The 20,232-nt window shown below is 34.3% G+C and overlaps 1 protein-coding gene across 2 annotated transcripts in view; it reads left to right on the plus strand.

The window, feature by feature from the left end:
- NEMF (nuclear export mediator factor) overlaps positions 1 to 20,232 on the plus strand; it is a 56,052-nt gene that overhangs the window by 427 nt on the left and 35,393 nt on the right. For both annotated transcript variants that reach the window (XM_040226785.1, XM_040226784.1), the window contains exons 2-11: positions 540 to 608; positions 731 to 833; positions 4,178 to 4,303; positions 13,159 to 13,307; positions 14,574 to 14,641; positions 15,654 to 15,740; positions 16,956 to 17,029; positions 17,858 to 17,928; positions 18,009 to 18,084; positions 18,462 to 18,524. In XM_040226785.1, coding sequence (XP_040082719.1) covers positions 540 to 608; positions 731 to 833; positions 4,178 to 4,303; positions 13,159 to 13,307; positions 14,574 to 14,641; positions 15,654 to 15,740; positions 16,956 to 17,029; positions 17,858 to 17,928; positions 18,009 to 18,084; positions 18,462 to 18,524 — 886 coding nt within the window. The remainder of the gene's footprint in view (positions 1 to 539; positions 609 to 730; positions 834 to 4,177; positions 4,304 to 13,158; positions 13,308 to 14,573; positions 14,642 to 15,653; positions 15,741 to 16,955; positions 17,030 to 17,857; positions 17,929 to 18,008; positions 18,085 to 18,461; positions 18,525 to 20,232) is intronic.

The raw sequence follows: 20,232 nt of genomic DNA on the forward strand, positions 1-20,232 counted from the left end.
CCCCGGTCTGGCAGGAAACGTTTACTAAAGAAGTCAGGTGGACGCCAGGACACCAGAGTAAGTCATTAGTTCCAGAGGTTTCCACACCAGAAGCTTGGTTTGGTAGACTCTCCTCCTCACCCCAAAGAGTTTTAGCTGGAGGTAATAGATTCGGCCAGAGATCTGCTTTCTAGTTCGGTTTTTATTAATATTATTTAACTGTGTGAGCTTTGTCATATTTCTCAGGGCTTCGTTTACATTTTTTTCTTCTGTGATTAATTTAGATTTTACTGTATTTACTAATATATGGATTGGATCACTTAAAAAAACTCAAAGCCTTGTATGGTGTTCCTGGAGCTGGTCTGTCACTTTTTTTAAACAGTTACATTCGAGGTTTGGGCAGAAGGTTGCTGGCCTTCAGCCTCTGCTCTCTGGTTGACCCCCTATCTTTAGAGATTCTCTCTTCAGCAGGCTGTGCTTCCGCCTACGCTTTAAATTGTGGGAAGTTTTATGTTTCAAATGGTAGTATGATTTATTACATGTTTCCTTTCTCTTTGCAGTTTGCTAGGAATGAGAGTAAACAATGTTTACGATGTGGATAATAAAACATATCTTATTCGTCTTCAAAAGTAAGAGCATTTTATAGGCTTGTTTTATCTTTTGTAATTATTATTATTATTATTTTTAAAAAAGCAACCTACCCTTGGTGCTGGTAGGACCCTAAAGAAATTTTGACTTTTTTCTTCTACAGACCAGACTTTAAAGCTACGCTTTTACTCGAATCTGGCATACGAATTCACACAACAGAATTTGAGTGGCCTAAGAATATGATGCCGTCTAGTTTTGCCATGAAGGTAAACTTTATTATACTTGAAGCTTAATGTTAAGGCCCCGAGAGTGGTCACTAACAACTGAAGTTATAAACTGGTTTTTCTTCGTTGGTATAAATAAAACAGGCAAATACAGAGTAGTTGAGACATACTGGATGAATAAAGGAGATGTTTATTAACTTCTCCCTTTCACCCATCACACCACTTTGTGTTCCAGATCTTTCCTTCCCAAAGTTACCATTCTAATTCAAGCTTTTATGGAGCTGGTCATTATAATCTTTTAACTCTATGCTTCTCACTATCAAAAAAATTTTGTTTCAGACCAACAGTGATTTTTCTACAGCATCATTTGATTAGTTACCCCACTTTTACAAGTCAGGCAGGATCATGTTTAGTATGTGGTAAATCAGTGACTTTTCCTAATTCTCACATTTGGGAATGCCAGATATAGCTTTGTAGCACTGACAGAAGCTTGTTTTCACCAAGATGGTAGTAGAGAAAGAAAAAACAAGTTTTACATATGTATTATATGTCTGCCTATACTCATGATAATTTTCCCTTTTACCATTCCATGGTGTGGACTTCTGAGTCTGTATCCCACACCCCGGCATTCTTGGCTTTCTGTTTTCTGCCCTGCTTCCCTAGCCTTGTCTTCCACAGTTCACTTTTCAGCTGCCAGTATGTATTTTGTTGGAATACTCAATGACATTAGTATGCTACCAGCCATATCTTTTTACTTTTCACTTCTCTCTGTTTTACTGTTAACACTGAGATCCTGCATCTGTGAATGTATTACCCGTTTGCTTATTGACATAACAGGTATACTGAGAGCTCATGGTACAGAGGAAAGACGTTAGACTCAGATTTACATAACTTTGAATTAATGGTTTTGCTGCTGAATACTTTAATAACTTGGAAGTTTTACTTAACCTCTTGGAACTTGTTTCTTTAAGTGTAAAATATAGATAATGCCTCTGTTATGGGGTTACTGGTGAGGATTGATTGAAGTTAAATGTAAAGCACCTAACACAATGCCTGACACATAATAGGGCTCCATATGTATTAATTTCCTTCTTCCTCTCCTCCTCACTTTCCTTCAGAAATTTATTTGTTTTGGCATTGTGTTATTTCATTAGAGGCTTTACAGAGAAGATCCTTATCCCCAGCAACTTAGAATCTGTTTTGGATTACACGTTAGGTAAGTGTTTCCCAAATCACAAGGCCTGTCACAAAATTATCAAATTTTTAAAAGTTTCATTTACTTAATAGTAACCCAAAATGTTTCTTTTGGAAATTGTCCTTAATAATAATGACACTTTATATTTGTATAGCACTCTTCAAGGAATAATACTTCATTTGAGTTGTTTAGCAACTCAGTGGATATGAAGAGCAAATATCATTTCAGTTTTACAGATGATATAACAGATAATAAGCTATATGCTTTTGGGATTGTGTAAACATCCCCAAATAAGACTATATCAATAGGAGATCAGACACTCAAAAAACAAAAAACTTTTATGAGTTAGGTATACGTGTCAATCTAAATATGTATACAAATTCCCTCCAGTGGAGTAGACAACATTAAGCACTTTATAAATATCTAAGAGCTGTTACTGTTGTATGTCAGGCAGGATCATGTTTAGTATGTGGTAAATCATTGACTTTTCCTAATCTCACATTTGGGAATGCCAGATACAGCTTTGTGGCTCTGACAGAAGCTTGTTTTCACGAAGATGGTAGTAGAGAAAGAAAAAATAAGTTTTACGTATGTATTATATGTTTGCCTATACTCATGATAATTTTCCCTTTTTTACCATTCCATGGTGTGGACTTCTTTTCCATTCAAGGATGCCTTTTATCTTCATTTTAACTTTATTTTTCTCATAAAAATATTACTGGGGAAATTGATTATGATTTTCACCTGGGAATTTAAAGATAGCCCTGAATGTAGGTCACTGTTTAAATCAAAATTAATGTAGGCCACTTCTAAATGAAAACTGTTAAATTTAGGAGGGGGAGATTATTTATCCTGTGAATGTTGAAAAGTCTCCTATCTGCCTGAATATAATGTGAGTATAAAATTCTGCCTGAATACATAAAATGACAATTTTAGTCAGTTTGAACTGTAGCTCTGGAGAACTCTTCTTAGTTATGAAAGAATTGGCATTGATTTGAAGAATGACCCTGCATATTTCTTCTTTTTTTCTTAAGATTGTTTTAGATGAACTTATCTCTAAAATTTGTCTTGGAGTTGAGTCTTGAGGAAAAGAAAGCATCCTTTCTTTCTGGTCTTGACTAAGAGGTCTTTCAAATTCAAAAATGAGAAACAATTGTTAAAATTTTTTTAAGGAGCCACAAAGTAGTTTTGTTTTTGGTTGATGTCATACTTAGATATTTATACTAAAGGGTAGTATGGGTTTCCCTCATAGCTCAGTTGGTAAAGAATTTGCCTGCAATGCAGGAGACTCAGGTTCAGTTCCTGGGTTGGGAAGATCCCCCGGAGAAGGAAATGGCAACCCACTCCAGTACTCTTGCCTGGAGAATCCCATAGACAGAGGAGCCGGGGGGCTACAGTCCATGGGGTCGCAAGAGTTGGACACGACTGAGTGACTTTCACTTTGAAGGGTAGTACATGTAATATAAAACAGTAGGTATTTACCAAGTAAGTTGCCTTTGGGTTTAATATGTTCATTTTATTTTAATTGCTGATGAGAACAAGAACCTTATGACTAGGGATAGAAATGGGATTTGATAAAAGATAGGAGTTGCTGCATTTGGATTTGAGCTAAGTTGTTCAAAAACTTGGAGATAGTACCAGAAAAATTCTGCTTGGGATTTATTAATAAAGTTTGTGAGAATACGTTATAGGTTGTAAGTTGGAGGACTGATTTATAGAATTCCAGTAAGCTCATGGTTCAGAATTTGTATTTAAACTGAAAGATTAGTAGAAATCACTAATCTTGGACACAAACACACAAAAGGAATTTGGGATATTTAAACAAGTGGAGTAGAAAGAGGCTTTAAAAAAAGGTAACGGTTTTGTGTGTGGTCTTCAGGACAAGAACAGGAGTTTATTTAGCAGTGATATAAAGCAAAAAAGTAAATTTCATTTGCTGTTATTGTCTACTTAAAAACTGAATATGAAGTACTGTTTCAGAGTTAGCCGCCAGAGTGGTATGAAATAAAATGTATTTCTTCTGATTATCATTCTGTAAGTTTTGATTTTAAGACTATACTGTTTTATCTACTAGTCTTAAGATATTATTCCTAATGGAAATTAGAAGGAGAAACTTACTTATAAACCAATGCTGAATGATTAGAAATTCACTTTTATTATTTAAATGCCTTTTTCTTCTTTTTCTTGCTAGTGCCGAAAACATTTGAAGAGTCGGAGATTAGTCAGTGCAAAGCAGCTTGGTGTGGATAGAATTGTAGATTTTCAATTTGGAAGTGATGAAGCTGCTTATCACTTAATCATTGAACTCTATGACAGGGTAAGTTAAATTTGGGTGTAGGGTGAGGAGAATTCACTGTATTGTCGATTATTCATGTAATAGTGCTATCAGACATGAGCAGGGAACATTTTTTTCTTGTGAAAGGCCATTGATACACTAGGATAATGTAGTGCAATGCAAGTAAAATGTAATCTTCCATTAATCTTCATTTTACCTGGAGGCCAGAATTTAGGCAGACGTTAGCCATTTAAAATAGTATTTGAGGGACTTCCTTGGTGGTTTGTGGTTAAGACTGTGCTTCCACTGGCAACTAAGATTCCATATGCCATGTGTGCAGCCAGAAAAACAAAAAATAATAGCATTTAAATGTGGTAGATGAAGATCTGAGAATTGAAGATATTATCTGGTACTTTAAATTTCAGGACTAATGTGATAGAGCCAGCAAATTGTCAAATAGTTTTGTCATAAACAGCATTTGAGACTTAGGGACATTGCCACGTTTTCAGTGTCATCAGTTATAAAAGGAAGACTGCTGATGGCCTCACCATTCTTCTTGCTTCTTAATCCTTCCCTTAGTTACCTGTTCTATCTTGGAAATGTTTTTTCATGAGCTGTCAACAGCAAAATAAATTCTATTTGCATGAAAAATTTAAGTATAAAAAGTGAGACCATAGAAGTGCTAGGTGAAAATATGGATTAAGGTGGACGAATTTGGGATGAAAAAGACTTTTAAGCTTAACAGTGAAAATAATAAATATGACTACTTAACCTACCAGTAAGACAGTTTAAAAACTGAGTAAAGCAGAAAACACCATGAACTACATATGAAGTGAAAAACTAAGGAGAAGTATTTTTAACTCATAGGGTAAATAAAATGTTCATAACCCTCAATATGTAGTTTTCGCAAACCATTCAAGTGGAAAAAATGGGTGAAGTACTTGATTACACAATTCAGAAAAGAATAATACAAATGGCTTATGAAAGTATGGAAACATATATAATTTCACAAATTACTGAAAGATAAAAATATTTTTCTTTCTCCTCTTATTTCTTGGTCAGCGTATAAATGATTGGAATGTTTGATGACAACCAATATTATCAAGAATGTACAGGGAGTTCCTTGGTGGCCTAATGGTTAGGACTCTGAGCTTTCACTGCCATGGCGCAGGTTTAATCCATGGCCAAAAAGAAGACAAATTTAAAAAAAAGTTGTACAGGAACAAGGGCAGATTAGAAAATTACTTTCGAGGATTATTTAACAGATTATAAGGTGATTTTTAAAGTTTATGTGCCTAAACCTTTGACCCAGGAATTCCATTTCTAGGAATTTATTATAAGCATTTAATGCAAGTGCTTGGAAAGGATCATGTCAAGGATATTCTCATAGTGTTTTTAATAGTTAAACTTGGAAAGAACCTGAATGTCTTTGTTTTTTGCTTTTTCTCCTTTTCTCTGTGATTATCATCTCCTATATGGTCCCATTTATTTCTTGCATGAGTCATTTGGACTGGACTTAATTACAGCTCTTCGGTGGAAATTGGTCCCTATTTGTTCCTTATATGTGAGATAGAGAATTTTTGTCTTCTTTCTAGACTCCAAGCAACTTCAGTATTCAAAGCTAAATTTCTTTGAATAAGAAATTAGTTAAGTAATTAAGGGAGACCCAAATAATAGAATACTGTATAATTTTTAAAAATAATATTGAGACTTTTTTTCTTATGACTGTTTTCACAAGATGCTTTTAAGAATTTTCGGATTTTTATTAGATAAATGTGCACTTTAGTGAATCATCACAAGTAAACTTACCTGTGTTAGTTATTGACCTGAATGTGGAACAGGGACAGCAAGACCAGCTGTTGATCCCTGCACTTCCTTTAACTGTCTGTGCACTTCTCTTTGCCAGTGATCTTTCCCCTTCTGCCCCCCCTCCCCTGTAGGCAAGAGCAGCTACAGCTGTAGCCCTCCTGGAATTGATTTTTGTATGTGGTCTCAGGTAGTGGTCCATTTTTAAAAATTTGTATGATAACGTTTTAAAAACTTTTGTTTTGAAATGATCATAGATTCATAGGAAGTTGCAAAGATAGAACCAGAGAGGTCTGATGTAATTTTGCCCAGTTTCCCTTAGTTGTACATCTTACATAATTATATTACAGTATCAAAATCAGGAAATCAATATTGGTACATATAGTCCTGTGCATTTTACCACGTTTGTAGATTAATGTAACCACCACTGCAATCAAGATACAGAAGTCTTCCATTACCACGGAGATCTTCCTTGTGATACCCCTTTGTAGTAACACCCACCTCACTCCCTCACATCCCAGCACCCTAGCAACAATTCATTTGTTTCATCTTCGTAATTTTGTCACTATAAATTGAATCTTTAACAAAGAAACCTGCCTCAGAACCTTAGTTAAAAGGACATTCCAGATACTCTTAAATAGAAATTGATAAACTATATAACCTATAGCCTCTTTTTCAAAAGGCTGTGAGTTTAAGAATGGCTTTTACGTTTTGAAAGAGCTCTTTAAAATGAAAGAAGAATATGCAACAGAAACCATATGTGGCCCACAAATCCTAAAATATTTATCATCTTGCCTTTGGTGGGAAAAGTTTGTTTACGCCTGCTCTTAAATAATACTCATATGTCTGAGCTAATATTGGACAGATACCAGACTGTATCAGGGATGCCAAGTTAGAATTTTTAAGACTCTTTTTAGTCTAGAAGCAGATGTTTTCATGAAAATAGAGTGTTAACCTATGATCTGGGACAACCAGAATTGATTATACAGGACTGAGTAAGTTGGAGAGAATCTGATTATGCTTATTTTTTTCAGAATATCGTTGATTTTATTTTTGTGATCGTTACATGATAAAGCTCTTTACCTTTCTCTGACCTGTAAGTTAGTATACTATACTAGTGCAAATTCGAGTGATATATTCTTTAAATGGTAGTTTGCTCTCTTTGGTCCCTTAGAATTTAGGTACAATTGCATTTTGCTGCTGCTAAGTCACTTCGGTCGTGTCTGACTCTGCGCGACCCCATAGAAGGCAGCCCACCAGGCTCCCCCGTCCCTGGGATTCTCCAGGCCAAAGTACTGGAGTGGGGTGCCACTGCCTTCTCCACAATTGCCTTTTACTGAGATTGTTTTACTGCCCATTGACAATGTGTATATTTACATAGGTTCAGTAAGAATTTGTCCTTTTTACCAGGTTACAGTTAGGCAAATTTGAAGGTAAGTCTCATTTAATTAGATGTGAAAAGCTCACCATTAAGGAATAAACGTTATACTTCATGAGTGGAGCCTGTGTCCTCAAAGTCCTCCTGAGAACCTAACCTTGGACCTCTTGTGTGGCATATAGGATCCTAGCCTGCAGTAAATGAGGAAGGTCACTTCTTGTAGATTTGCATGACTTCAGGTAGAGAAGAATTTACTTACATTTGTAGGTGTACCACAGATGAAGCCAGTAGTGTTTTGTTTTGTTCTTTTTTGGCTTCTGTGGCTTTGAGTTAGAAGCAAATAGTAATTTTTAAGTCTCTGGAATAATAGAGGCTTTTGAAAATAAAATTCCAAATTTCTTGTGAATTCTTCAGGCAGCAGTGATTATTTTGGCTTTGTAACTCTTGATACCATGTGGCTCTAGATTTGCTGTCATAGTACAAGGAGGTTTATGTAGTATATGTTAGTGTTAACATTTCTTACTACACCTGTGTAAATCAGTCCAAGAAGCAGAGTAGCTTGTATATGTGTAATCAAGAATAATTTTAAATGTTGTGATTGTAAGAGGAGACTTAAAAATTATCCAAAATTTGAAAAGAGACAAAAAAGCATAAAATGTTGTTTTAATATCCTGCCAGGTGTTGTCTAACTAGTACTCCTGAGGATTCTAGGGATGTATATCTTTGATTTGCTACCCTTTCTTAAAGTTTTTATTAGTTTATTTTTTTCGCTATCCTGGGTCTTGGTTGCTGCACTCGGCCTTGCTCTAATTGGCAGCGAATGGAGGCTCCTCTCTAGCTGTGGTGCATGGGCTTCCCATTGTAGTGGCTTCAGTGGTTGGGAGCATGGGCTCTAGATGCGCAGGCTTCAGGAGTTGTGGTTTGTGGGTCCTAGAGCTCAGGCACAGTAGTTGTGGCACTCAGGCTTAGTTGCCTGGCAGCATGTGGAATCTTTCCAGACGAGGGATCAAAGCTGCGTTGGCAGGCAGATTCTCAACCTCTGGCCCACCAGAGAAGTCCCTGCTGCTTACTCTTGATTAGGCTTTTTTACAACTTGTTAAAAGTGGGCTTTAACTTGTAGAAAACTGACAGTGCAAACAATTCTTGTCTGATGGCAATGAAAATTAATCCCATGTAATAAGATATTCAAATTATTCCTGCCAGGAGAAAAGATAGCCCAGAGGTTGCAGTTCTATTGCGCTCAGTCAGCAGTCTTACGCAGTCACTCTCTCCTCGCCACGCTGAGTCCTTTACTAACCGCGCTTCTTTTAGTGCCAGGTTCGTCATCTGGTCGTCTCGTTAATTAGCTAAGTAACTTTTGGCGGTTACTAAGATAGCACTTTGTCTTCTGGTGACCGCTGTTTCTGGTGTTTTCTGTTTTTGTCTTTGGTTTTCGGTGCATGATGTGCACAGTGGGTTTTCCTTTGTAATTACCATCTGGGGTTCATAGTGCTTTTCCAGAATCTGTGATTTGGTGTTTTTCATCAGTTTGGGAAAGTTCAGTCATATTTTCTTTTGACCTGCCTTTCAGTTCACTAATATTACTGCTCTCAGACAAGAATCATTTGGAATTGTTCTGTTATCTGATTCCTCTGATGTCTGTTTTTATAGTCTCTTGTTGTTTTGATTTTTAATACATTGTCTTTTCTCCTCACATGCCTGATTATTTTATTGTGTTCATGCATTGAGTAGGAAAAGCAATAGATAGCTATGATACCTGAATGATGTTACCCTCCTTTAGAAAGGGTACTTGCTTTGGACAGGTAGCTAAGGACACAGATAATCCCAGATTACCTTACTCCAGTCAATAATTGAATTGATTAGGAGCTGGGCCTGGGAAAGCTGGATAATTTCCAATTTATTCCTTGCCCTGGGATGCAGCCTTTCAGGGTCACTATTCATATCTGAACTTATCAGGGATAACCGCCCCCCTAGCTCCCACACCTTTTACTTGGACCCTGAACTCAAATTTTTATTCTCCTTAGTTGTCCTGTGACTCTATCTAAATTCATGCTCAGCTTGCCAGCCTGTCAGCTGCTGCTTAAGTATTAAATAAATGATCCTAAAGTAGCTCCAAGTATGGTGCTCACCTTTCTGAGTTTTCCTCTCCTAGATTTTTATCCTGTAAATGTTTACTACCTACCTTGTTTGCACTTTTTGTTTCCTAAAAGACTTGCTTTGTGTATTTTGTCCAGTTTTTCTCAATAGTTAGAATTATCTAGACTACCATAATAGAATTATCTAGTCTACCATTTAAATTTAAAATGTTTATACAATTAGTACACAAATACATACTCAGTATATAGAGAAGTTCATAGAATTAAAATTGAAGGTCTTTCTTATCACTCTTGGCCCAACCAGTCCTCATCCCAGAGTAACCACTATGTTTGATGTCCTATTTATGATCACTTCCCTTCCTCCTCTTCCAATTAAAAAGGTTTTTTTTTTTTTTTAATTGAGAGGAAAAATCTCTAGAATTTAAGTAACTACAGAGTGCCTTAGGTTTAACTCAGTATGAAGTTTAAGCTTATATATCAGACATGGCCTTTTTTTTTTTTTTCCTTTTTTCAGTTTAACTTGGCACTTAATGATGCAAAAATTTTTTCCATAGAATAAATCTTTTTTATCATTTAAAGATCTAAAGAATTTTTCAATTTTATAATAATTTTAGATGTGTAGAAAAATTTGCAAAGATAATAAAGAAAATTTCTGTATACCCCTCACTTAGTTCCTCTTGATGTTAACATCTTACATAGCCATGGTACATTTGTCAAAACTTAGAAATTCACATTGGTACATTACTGCTAATTAAACTATATTTTATTTAGGTTTCGACAGTTTTTTTACTCATGTTTTTTTTTTGTTCCAGGATTCAATCCAGGATACCCCCTTGCATTTAGGGCCTTTTCTGTTTTGAAGTCTCTGCACAATTGACATGTATACTGTCTAGATTCCAGAGACCCAATTAATGATAAGTTTAGAATAGGTATTCAAGATTTATATATGAGAGTAAGTGCTTGGGAATTTTCAGTGTTATCTAAGAGAAATATGTTGGTTGATTCTTAGAGTAGATCTTGAAGATTGCTCTCTTGTTTTTTTATAGCAGGATCTGAACGTCTAGTCTTCATGTCTGGAATTTTGATGTATGCTTTATTTAAAATTGATCAGTGTAAAGAGACTATTGCCACTCAAACTCTTACAGTCAGTTTATTAATTTGTGATATGAAGGATCCAGTAGGAAAGACTCTGGAGAAAATAAGATTAGAAAGTAAATTTTTTAAGTATATCAGAATCGAGTGCAGTGTTTACCCAAATAAGTTCCTTGACACCTACTTCTATAAGATAATAGCTTAGAAAAATGGGCCCTGAATAAGGTAAAGAAAAATTTTTTAGCTCTAGAACTTACCACTGCCTTTAATATGATAGTATGATGTGTATGTGCCCTGTCACATAGAATTTCCACAGCTTACCAAGTCACATAGGTTTTTTAATGGGACGTAGTGGGAGCCATCTTAACAGGAAGCTTCTGGGAAACCTTGGTTTAAAGAAAGCCCTTTAGGGAAGGAACTGCCTTCCTTGAATCTTCCAGATGCTCTTGATAACTGAGCAGTTTGATTCAACAAACATTTATTGAGTGCTTTCTACATGCCAGGCCCTATGGCCAGGTCTGTTTTTCAGGTCACATCTTTATGAACTAATTAGACACTATATGGACTTCTGTCCAAGTCTCCTACTTTCCTTCTGCAGTTAACATTTCTGTTCTTTAAGTTAAATAAATATTTAAATTTCTAAATGCATGGTTTCTTTGAAGTTAAAACCTTTAGCAGTAGGTCCTACTCTTTCAACACCAGAAACTTCAGATTATCTATAGGCATACATCATTTTACTGAGCTTTATCTTATTGTGCTTCTCATATGCTGCATTTTTTTCCCCACAAATTGAAGGTTTGTGGCAGCCCTGCATCAAGTAACTTTTTGCTTGATGTGCCATTTTTCAATAGCCTTTGCTCACTTTGTATCTCTGTTTCATTTTGTTAATTCTCACAATATTTCACTTTTTCATTACTATTTTTATAGTAATCTGTGATCAGTGATCTTTAATGTTACTACAAAACAGCTTGCTGAAAGCTCTGATGATGGTTAGGAGTTCTTAGCAATAAAGTATTTTTAAGTTAAGATATGTACATTGTTTTTACAGTGTATTATTTATACACTGTTATATGTTTTGTTATATATCAATTATATTATTTTATACATTACAGTATAGTGTAAACATTACTTTTATATGCACCGAGAAATCAAAAAATTAATGTGACTTGCTTTATTGCAATATTTGCTTTATTTCAGTGGTCTGAAACCAAACCTATAATACCTTCAAGGTATACTTGTATATCTGTGATCAAGGTGAATCATGGCTCCATCTAGTGAAATTGATGTTATTCCTCATCAGGTTGAAACTATTCCCACCATCTTTGATGACACCTTCTGAGTACTTGCTAAGGCATTTGTGACTGCTTCATGAATGCTTTTTTGTATTTTAATTATACAACAACCTGTAGCTTCACTATCTGTAATAAATTTGGAAGGTTGTGTTCTTTGGGCAGTTTATTTTCATTAGGCTTTTCCCTTCTTTTTTATGAAAAAAGATTATGTTAAATTTTAGAAAGATTTTTAAAATCCTCACTTTTTAATGAAAAAAAAAAAGTTAGTGTTAGTCACTCAGTCATGTCCAACTCTTTGCAACCCATTGACTGTAGTCCACCTGGCTCTTCTGTCCATGGGATTTCCCAGGTAAGAATACTGGAGTGAGTTGCCGTTCCCTTCTCCAGTGGATCTTCCCAACCTAGGGATCGAACCTGGGCCTCCCCATTGCAGGCAGTCTTTATTGTCTGAGCAAATAAGTATTTTAATTTTTCCCTGTATTTGCCTTCTGCTTGCCAGGATACAGGATTTTTTGTCTTCCAATTTTTTTTTATTATAAAACACTTTTCTACTTTTTAAACATAGTCTTAACAGCTTTTAAATATCTTGTCATATTGATATAATTTATTTAACACCTTCCCCAATTTTTACATTCAGGCTGTTTCCAGTTTTTCTTCTGTTGTAAATAAGCTGCAGTTTAAGCATGTAGCTTTTGGTTTTATTGAGTTACTACATTAGGCCACATAAATAACCAATTGTGGAATTCCTTGATCAGAGGGTATTATGACCTTTATTGATTTTGCCACATAACTGCTATTAAAAGACAAATTGCAAGTGAAAATATAAATAACTTTGTGTTTGGCTTCTGAAATATATGTGGTTTTTTTTTTAATAAGCCATAGCGTTTGTAGATTTGCCTCAACCAGGTGCAACATTAAGTCAACTGGTGGTCATCAAGGTGTTAATTGATGATTTTAATAGTGCCCTCTACAGAACCATCACACAGAGTTTAAAGTTGTTCCAGATCCCTTCATTGTGTTTCAGACTTGGAGTGTTTAGATTTATTTATTTCACAGTCTGTGCTGGGTCAGTGTAAGGAGCATTGTTGAGATGTAACTCAAATGCTTTTTGTTTGTAACTTCCTCTCTGTAGCCTTCATTGGGGTTTTAAGAGACATTTCCTTTCTCGATTTTTAAGAAAATTTAAGAAAAACATTTGGGAAAAACATTAAATTATATTTTATTCTATTACAGGGAAACATTGTTCTTACAGATTATGAGTACCTAATTTTAAATATCCTAAGATTTCGAACTGATGAGTCTGATGATGTTAAATTTGCTGTTCGTGAACGCTATCCAGTTGATCATGCTAGAGCTGCTGAACCGTTGCTTAGCTTGGAAAGGTAACATGTTTTGTTTATTAACTCATTTCATATTGTATTAGATAGTAAAATAGATTATATATCAGGATATGAAAAAACTGTCACATAAGGAAATAATTTGTTTACTTGCGTAAAATAAATTTGGACTGCTTGAATTATATAAATGTGCACTTGAATGTAAGCAGTTAAGCCTTATTTGGGAGTAGCAGGTGTATATTTTTTTAATCTTAAGTTTGTTGTTACGTCAGTTGTTTATAATTTCTTGGTGAAATGAGGGGACTTATTAGCTATTCTTTAAGAAGACAGTGGATATCTTGGCAGAGTGTGAAAGGAGATAGAAATTCTGGTTTAGCTAAAAGAAATAGGAATATGATGAGATAAGGTTCTGACTGTAGCTATAATCTGACTGGAAGACTTTGCTGACAAAGAGGCTACAACAGTGGTTTTCAACGTTTAGCATGCATCAGGATCAGCTAGAGGGCTTGGTAAAATACAGACTCCATGTACCACTCTCCCTCTAGTTTTTGATTAAGTAGTTCTGGTGTAGGTCCTGGGAATTTAACATTTCTAAGAAGTTTGTAGATGAAGTTGATGCTGATTACGGGGTTGTAATGGCCCAGAGCATCCTTGAGTTCTATCTAAATGTTTAATTAGGTAAGGCCATTTCAGGTGTTAAGGTATATTAACAGGGAGGGATAAATTGGGAGATTGGAATTGACATGGACACATGACTGTGTACAAAATAGATAACTAATAACATGCAAAAAGCACAGGGAATTCTACTCTACTGTGTAGTGACCTATATGGGAAAAGAATCTAAAAGAAAGAGTGGACATATGTGTAGGTATAACTGATTGACTTTACTGTACACCTGAAACTAACATTTTAAATCAACTATACTTCAATAAAATTTTTTTTAAAAAGATGGTGACACCAGTCTCCACAAACTACATTTAACTATTGCATAAAATTGTGTCTTTTCATGTCATATGAGCACACTGATGACAAGCAGTATGACTTAGTTGAAAAAGTATTGGGTTTCTTTGGAAAACTTGGTTTTGAGTCCCAGCCTGCTGTTCAGGAACCTAGTAACTTAGATAAATTACTTTTATGACTCCCCTCCCACCCCCGCCTTTTTGTTTTTAACCTATAGAGTAAACTAACTCTTCTTATATTTTAGGATATTTTGAAGATCAGGTAAATAGATGCATGTCAAAGTATTATGAATATTTCTGTAAGATCTATTAAATATAAGATAATAAGGGGTATGTGAATTTTGTTTCACAGATTGACTGAAATACTAGCCAGTGCACCCAAGGGTGAACTGTTGAAGAGAGTTCTTAACCCATTACTTCGTGAGTAATCCTACATAGAGCAACAAAGTATTTGTAAAATAATATGGTTTTCAGGAATATATTTAACACATTCAGATCTAGTTCTAGTAGAAATTTAAATCTAGTAGAAAATTAGAACAACTTGATAAATGTAGAAAGGAGTTTAAAATGATCTTTAGAGTAAATAGAGGTTTATTTTCAAAGAAAGAGAAGTTTATTATACTGTATGAACTTTGACCATTACCTTTTAGATCTTATTTAGCAGCAAAACAGTTATATAAACTAATAGTATGTTATCTAGTACTTGATTGCTGGCTGTAGTTTTCTAAGAAATCAGTTGGTTTTTTTTCAGTGTCATAAGCTTTTTGGTTTATTAACCCACTTAGCTTGTTTGGGTTTTCTTTGTTTTTGCTTTTTGATTTTTATTGGTGAGTCTCAGAGGATTCCAGGATCTGCCTGGTACTGTTGATAACCAGCATAAAGATTTTCCAGTAAACTTTTATACTTGAGAAAAGTCATCACTTATCCCTGTATTAAGGAATCTGAAAAGGACATATGAGAAGACAGATACCATTGATTACTAAGGGGTTTACTCTTCCTCTCCTATGAATTAGAATGCATTAAGAAGTTATCTTTAAAACTTTCCATAAGTTAGTATAACGTGAAATTTGTAAGTTTGGATTTTTCAATAGAAAAATTTTTATTCTGTTAATGTGGTATATTACATTAACCAGTTTTTGGATGCTAAACCAACCTTGCATCCCTGGTTTATAATCCTTTTATATGTGGCTAAATTCCATTAAATTCTTGTAACGTTTGCACTGACTTCCACAGGTTTATTGTCTCAAATTTTTATAAGTAATTTCTAGTACCTGTCATTTCTGATAACATTTCAAAATAAGTAAACTAATTGTTATTTTCACTGGTTACTGCTATTGAGTAGATGACTTATATTGGGATATACATTAGTATTATATTTTGAATGTGAAATTTTATAGGAAAATACTACAAATAATATCCTTTGCTTTTATAGCCTATGGACCAGCTCTCATTGAGCACTGTCTTATAGAAAATGGATTCCCTGCCAATGTCAAAGTGGATGAAAAATTTGAAAGTAAAGGTATATGTGCATGCTACAAGTTTTGCCCATTTTTATTTATTTCATTTTTTTAAACCTATGAAAATTATTTCTGGGAAAAGTAATCAGTGAGTGAATAGTTTTAAACTTAAAAACAATTTGACCTATGAGTATTCTGTCCATATTATATTCCTGACTTTGTACTCTAATGTGACATTTTATCCCTAGTAACACGCAGTTTAATCTTTTGATCTACCCTATTACCTTTCAATTATGAAGTATTCTCCCTCCCTCTCTCTAAATTTTTGAAGGGGTTACTGCACTTGAGACAATCTCTGGAGGCTTGAAGGAGTTGAATTATTCACCTTCAGACTCAGCATCTGAGGTGTTTCTAGAAGTAGCATTATTTATGCATTTTAACTCTGTACGTGCTGTGCTGTGACTACATAATAAATTAGGCTTTTGTAACTACTTAAATTCACTTTCTAGATTAATTAAACCTAGATTAACTTCTAGATTAGGATAATAAAAAATTGTAGGAAATATAAGGAAAAAAATGGAAGATTTGGTCTTTGACAAGTTTTTATCTGCAGATTCTCATGTAAAATTAAAAAAAATCATTTTTGCTATTTATGTTTTGGGATTATATATTATTTCTTAAGGTTTAGGGATCATTTTTATGCTGTCAAATTTTTTGTGAATTTAAAAATACAAACTGAATGTTTGAAATGAATGATTTAGTTTCTGAAATATATGAATTCAGTGCAGTCTAGTTCAAAATGCTGACAGGTGGTATTGCTAATTTTGGTATTACGCTTTCTTTTTAAAATGAATCTGATGTGCAATAAAAAGCATATAAAAATGTTCAGGAAAACTCTGGAAAATAATAGTAATGATAGAGAATAATCTTTTCATAGATTAAAATGCATTATGAAACTGTAGTAATTAAGTTTTGGGAGAAGGAATACATAGCATAAAGAATTCAGAAACTTGCCCAAATATATGTGAGACTTTAGCATATGAACAGAAGTATCTTTCAGATCATGAGGGGAAAGATGGATTCAATAAAAGCTGTTGGGACAACAAGTGACCAAGATATATTCTTATTTAATACATTGATTATAAGCATGAAATAACTAATTTTCTTAAATAACTTTATTATTTCATAAACACTTTCTATTTTCTGCATAGGTGTTTAGTAATGGCTAATGGACAGTTGATTGGTACTCATTCTTTCCTTTCTTATTTCCCTGTTAGATATTGAAAAAGTACTTGTTTGTCTACAGAAAGCAGAAGAGTATATGAAAACAACATCCAGCTTCAATGGAAAGGTAGTGCCACATAATATATGCTATATATTGTTGTGGCTTAGATATTAGAATTTTCACTGAAGGATCAGCATATGTAAATTTTTGTTGTAATTTGGAAATTTAACATCTATAATATGCTTATTCTAGGGTAGTTTTTTTTTTTTTAATTGCTATTGGTTTCTGATTTTTGTTCTGTTCCTTAAATCTACAAAATACTGGGTCAGTATCAGCACTCCCAGAAATTTGAGGAATTTGAAGATATTTCCTCTTAGGTTGATTTTTAGATAGAAAAGCACATTTTAATTTGCCATCACTTTCTAAAAATTTACTAGCATCTTTTAAATTATTAAATATCTGCTGAATTACCTCATATCTTATTTTTCTTTCCTATTCCAAGTATAACTTCACTTACAAAAAGGTTTAGGAAAAGTTCTGATTAATTATAGCTAAATTCAGTACAAATGTACCCTTCACCCAGTTATTAAAATGAACTAAAATTTCCTACCAGCAGTGTGAACCAAAGACTTTTTCTCCTGGAAGTAAAGTGCTTTTGGCTCTTTTAAATTTCAGAACATCTGAAGAATGGAAGAAAAAAGCAAAATGCACATGTATAATCCTACTACTTTGTCAAATCATTAATATTCATTTTCTTTATACCCTGATTTTCTCTTGTCCATGTGAATTAGTAGGTTTTGATGATTCTTACTGATCCTTAAAAACGTCATTTTGAGAAGTGATACAATCAATAGACAAATCCTACTGATAAGCTAATAAAGTCAATATCATTCAAGGAAAGTAAATCTTTGTTAATTATAAATAGAAATTAGTTTTAATGTTGGATTTTTATAGGGGTATATCATTCAGAAAAGAGAAATAAAACCAAGCCTGGAAGTAGATAAGCCAACTGAAGACATACTCACGTAAGTATGTAGGCATGGGTCTATTTGCTTTGGGTGTTTATTAATGTTCTTGAATGTGATATAGTAAATATGTTTTACAGGTATGAGGAATTTCATCCTTTCTTGTTTTCTCAACATTCACAATGTCCATATATAGAATTTGAATCATTTGACAAGGTGGGTTTTATGATTCTGTTTTTTGACCAGTTAGCATGATATGAATTAGATTAATCCAGCTTCCTTTGAGAAATTGAAAATATTTTTGCTCTACAATCACTATGAATCTGGACATTAAAAATCAGTGAGGTCACAGATACAGACTGTTGGAAAAGTTTGTTGCCACTTTATTTTAAGATGAAGGACCAAAGATCTGAACTTAATTTGATTCTTGACTGTTTAGCTGTATAATACATTTACTGGAAATCTGCTCAAGTTCAAGTGGTTATGAAACAAAATGGACTCTAAAATTCTGTGTATGAAAGTTGATGCAGAGACCATATTTTTCGGGTTTTTTTTTTCAGCTGGTTGATTGTCTTTTTCTTTTTTTTGATAAGGCCGTAGATGAATTTTATTCCAAGATAGAAGGTCAGAAAATAGATTTAAAAGCTTTACAACAGGTATGGTATTATTAAAAACATTTATATTAAACCTTAAGTGTGGTTTATATAAAACCACACTTTAAAATAAATAACATTTAATATAATTTATTATATTAAATTTTTTTAATATAAACTGGACTTAAGTGTGGTTTGCTGGGTAGGTGATGCTCTCATACAGGAATGGGTAGACTTTTAGAAGTAGTATGGGAATGCCCTGATGTCTTGGAATATTGATAAAGGTCCAGGGGAACCGGGTTACACAGACAAAAGCCCCACTCATTTGCTCTATCAGTGTATAAGATACTCTCTAAACCAGAAAATACAGTGACAAGGAGGCCTGTTATTTATTCCCTAGTATGATTTGCTTTATTATAACTACCCAGAGCTTCTCAAACTTTGCTGTAAAAGGAATAGTGTTTCAAGGAGGAGATTTTTAAATGGGCCAAAGGAGTGAAAATGAAGTGAAAGTTGCTCGGTCATGACCAGCTCTTTGCGACTCCATGGACTGTAGCCTGCCAGGCTCCTCTGTCCATAGAATTCTCCAGGCAGGAATACTGGAGTGGGTTGCCATGCCCTTCTCCAGGGCATCTTCCCAACCCACTGATCAAACCCAGGTCTCCTGCATTGCAGGCATATTCTTTACCATCTGAACTACCAGGGAAGCCCTGGGCCAAAGGAGAGGGAAGATTTTTCAATACATATATTAAAGTGGGCTTTTGAACTAGACCTTTAATATGCTTTGTGTGCATCGTGACTCCTCAAGGAAGGTTTAATATGCTATGTTTTCCCAGCACATCTGACCATGTTTAAGGGGCTTTCACTGCAGAGAAGTTTTAGAAAATGACCACAGTCACTCTTGAGTTCAAGGAGATTTGATTTTTAAAAATATTCATAAGATCTTAAAATATGTGTGCAAAAACTTTACGTGAATGCCTGTGTCCTCCCCACCCTCAGTTTTTTTTTTAAATTAGTAAAAATCAGAATTTCAAAGCAGGTGGGTTACCAGTTACATAGTATGATTGCCATATGGTGGCAGCACTTTAGCAAGTAAACATGTTTAAGGGTAACGTTGAACCCCATATTTTTATGTGCATCAGAATACACATGGATTATATTAGCAATTGTGCATTCTTTTAATAGTCACCATTCTTACAATTTAAGTATTTTTAATATTATATCTAGCATGCAAATATTCATTAATTGATGATGCTGTGACTATTGTGAAAAATTAGCTCCCATATCAGTAAGTTGTATGGAACTTAAAATGTAAGTTCCAGGTGATAAAATGCTACACAGTCATCCCTCACTGCCTGCAGTGGATTGTTCCGGGAGCTTCTGTGGGTACCAGAAATCCAAGGATTTTACAAAATGGTATAGTACAATGAATATAGTCGGCCTCCCATATCTGTAGGTTTTGTATCTGCAGATACTGAGTACTGACTATATAAAAGGTCAGATAACTACCATCAACCTTTGTATGGTAAGTTTAGGAAAAAGAATAGATACAAATAAGAGAAATTAAAAGCAGCAATAAAATAAAAAGAAGCTATTTTAGGAACTCATGCTAAGGATGCATTTCCCCAAACTTTACATTTATGTCATAGGGAAAAATGTCTTGAATTCTGCCTTGAATAATGCAAGGGCATTAGGGACATATCTTAAATACACATTCCTATATAGCAAATGGGAGGTAGATGGTCAGGAGAGGTAATTTTGGATCATGAAA

This window comes from Oryx dammah, unplaced genomic scaffold (genome assembly GCF_014754425.2).
Source record: "Oryx dammah isolate SB20612 unplaced genomic scaffold, SCBI_Odam_1.1 HiC_scaffold_26, whole genome shotgun sequence".
NCBI lineage: Eukaryota > Metazoa > Chordata > Mammalia > Artiodactyla > Bovidae > Oryx > Oryx dammah.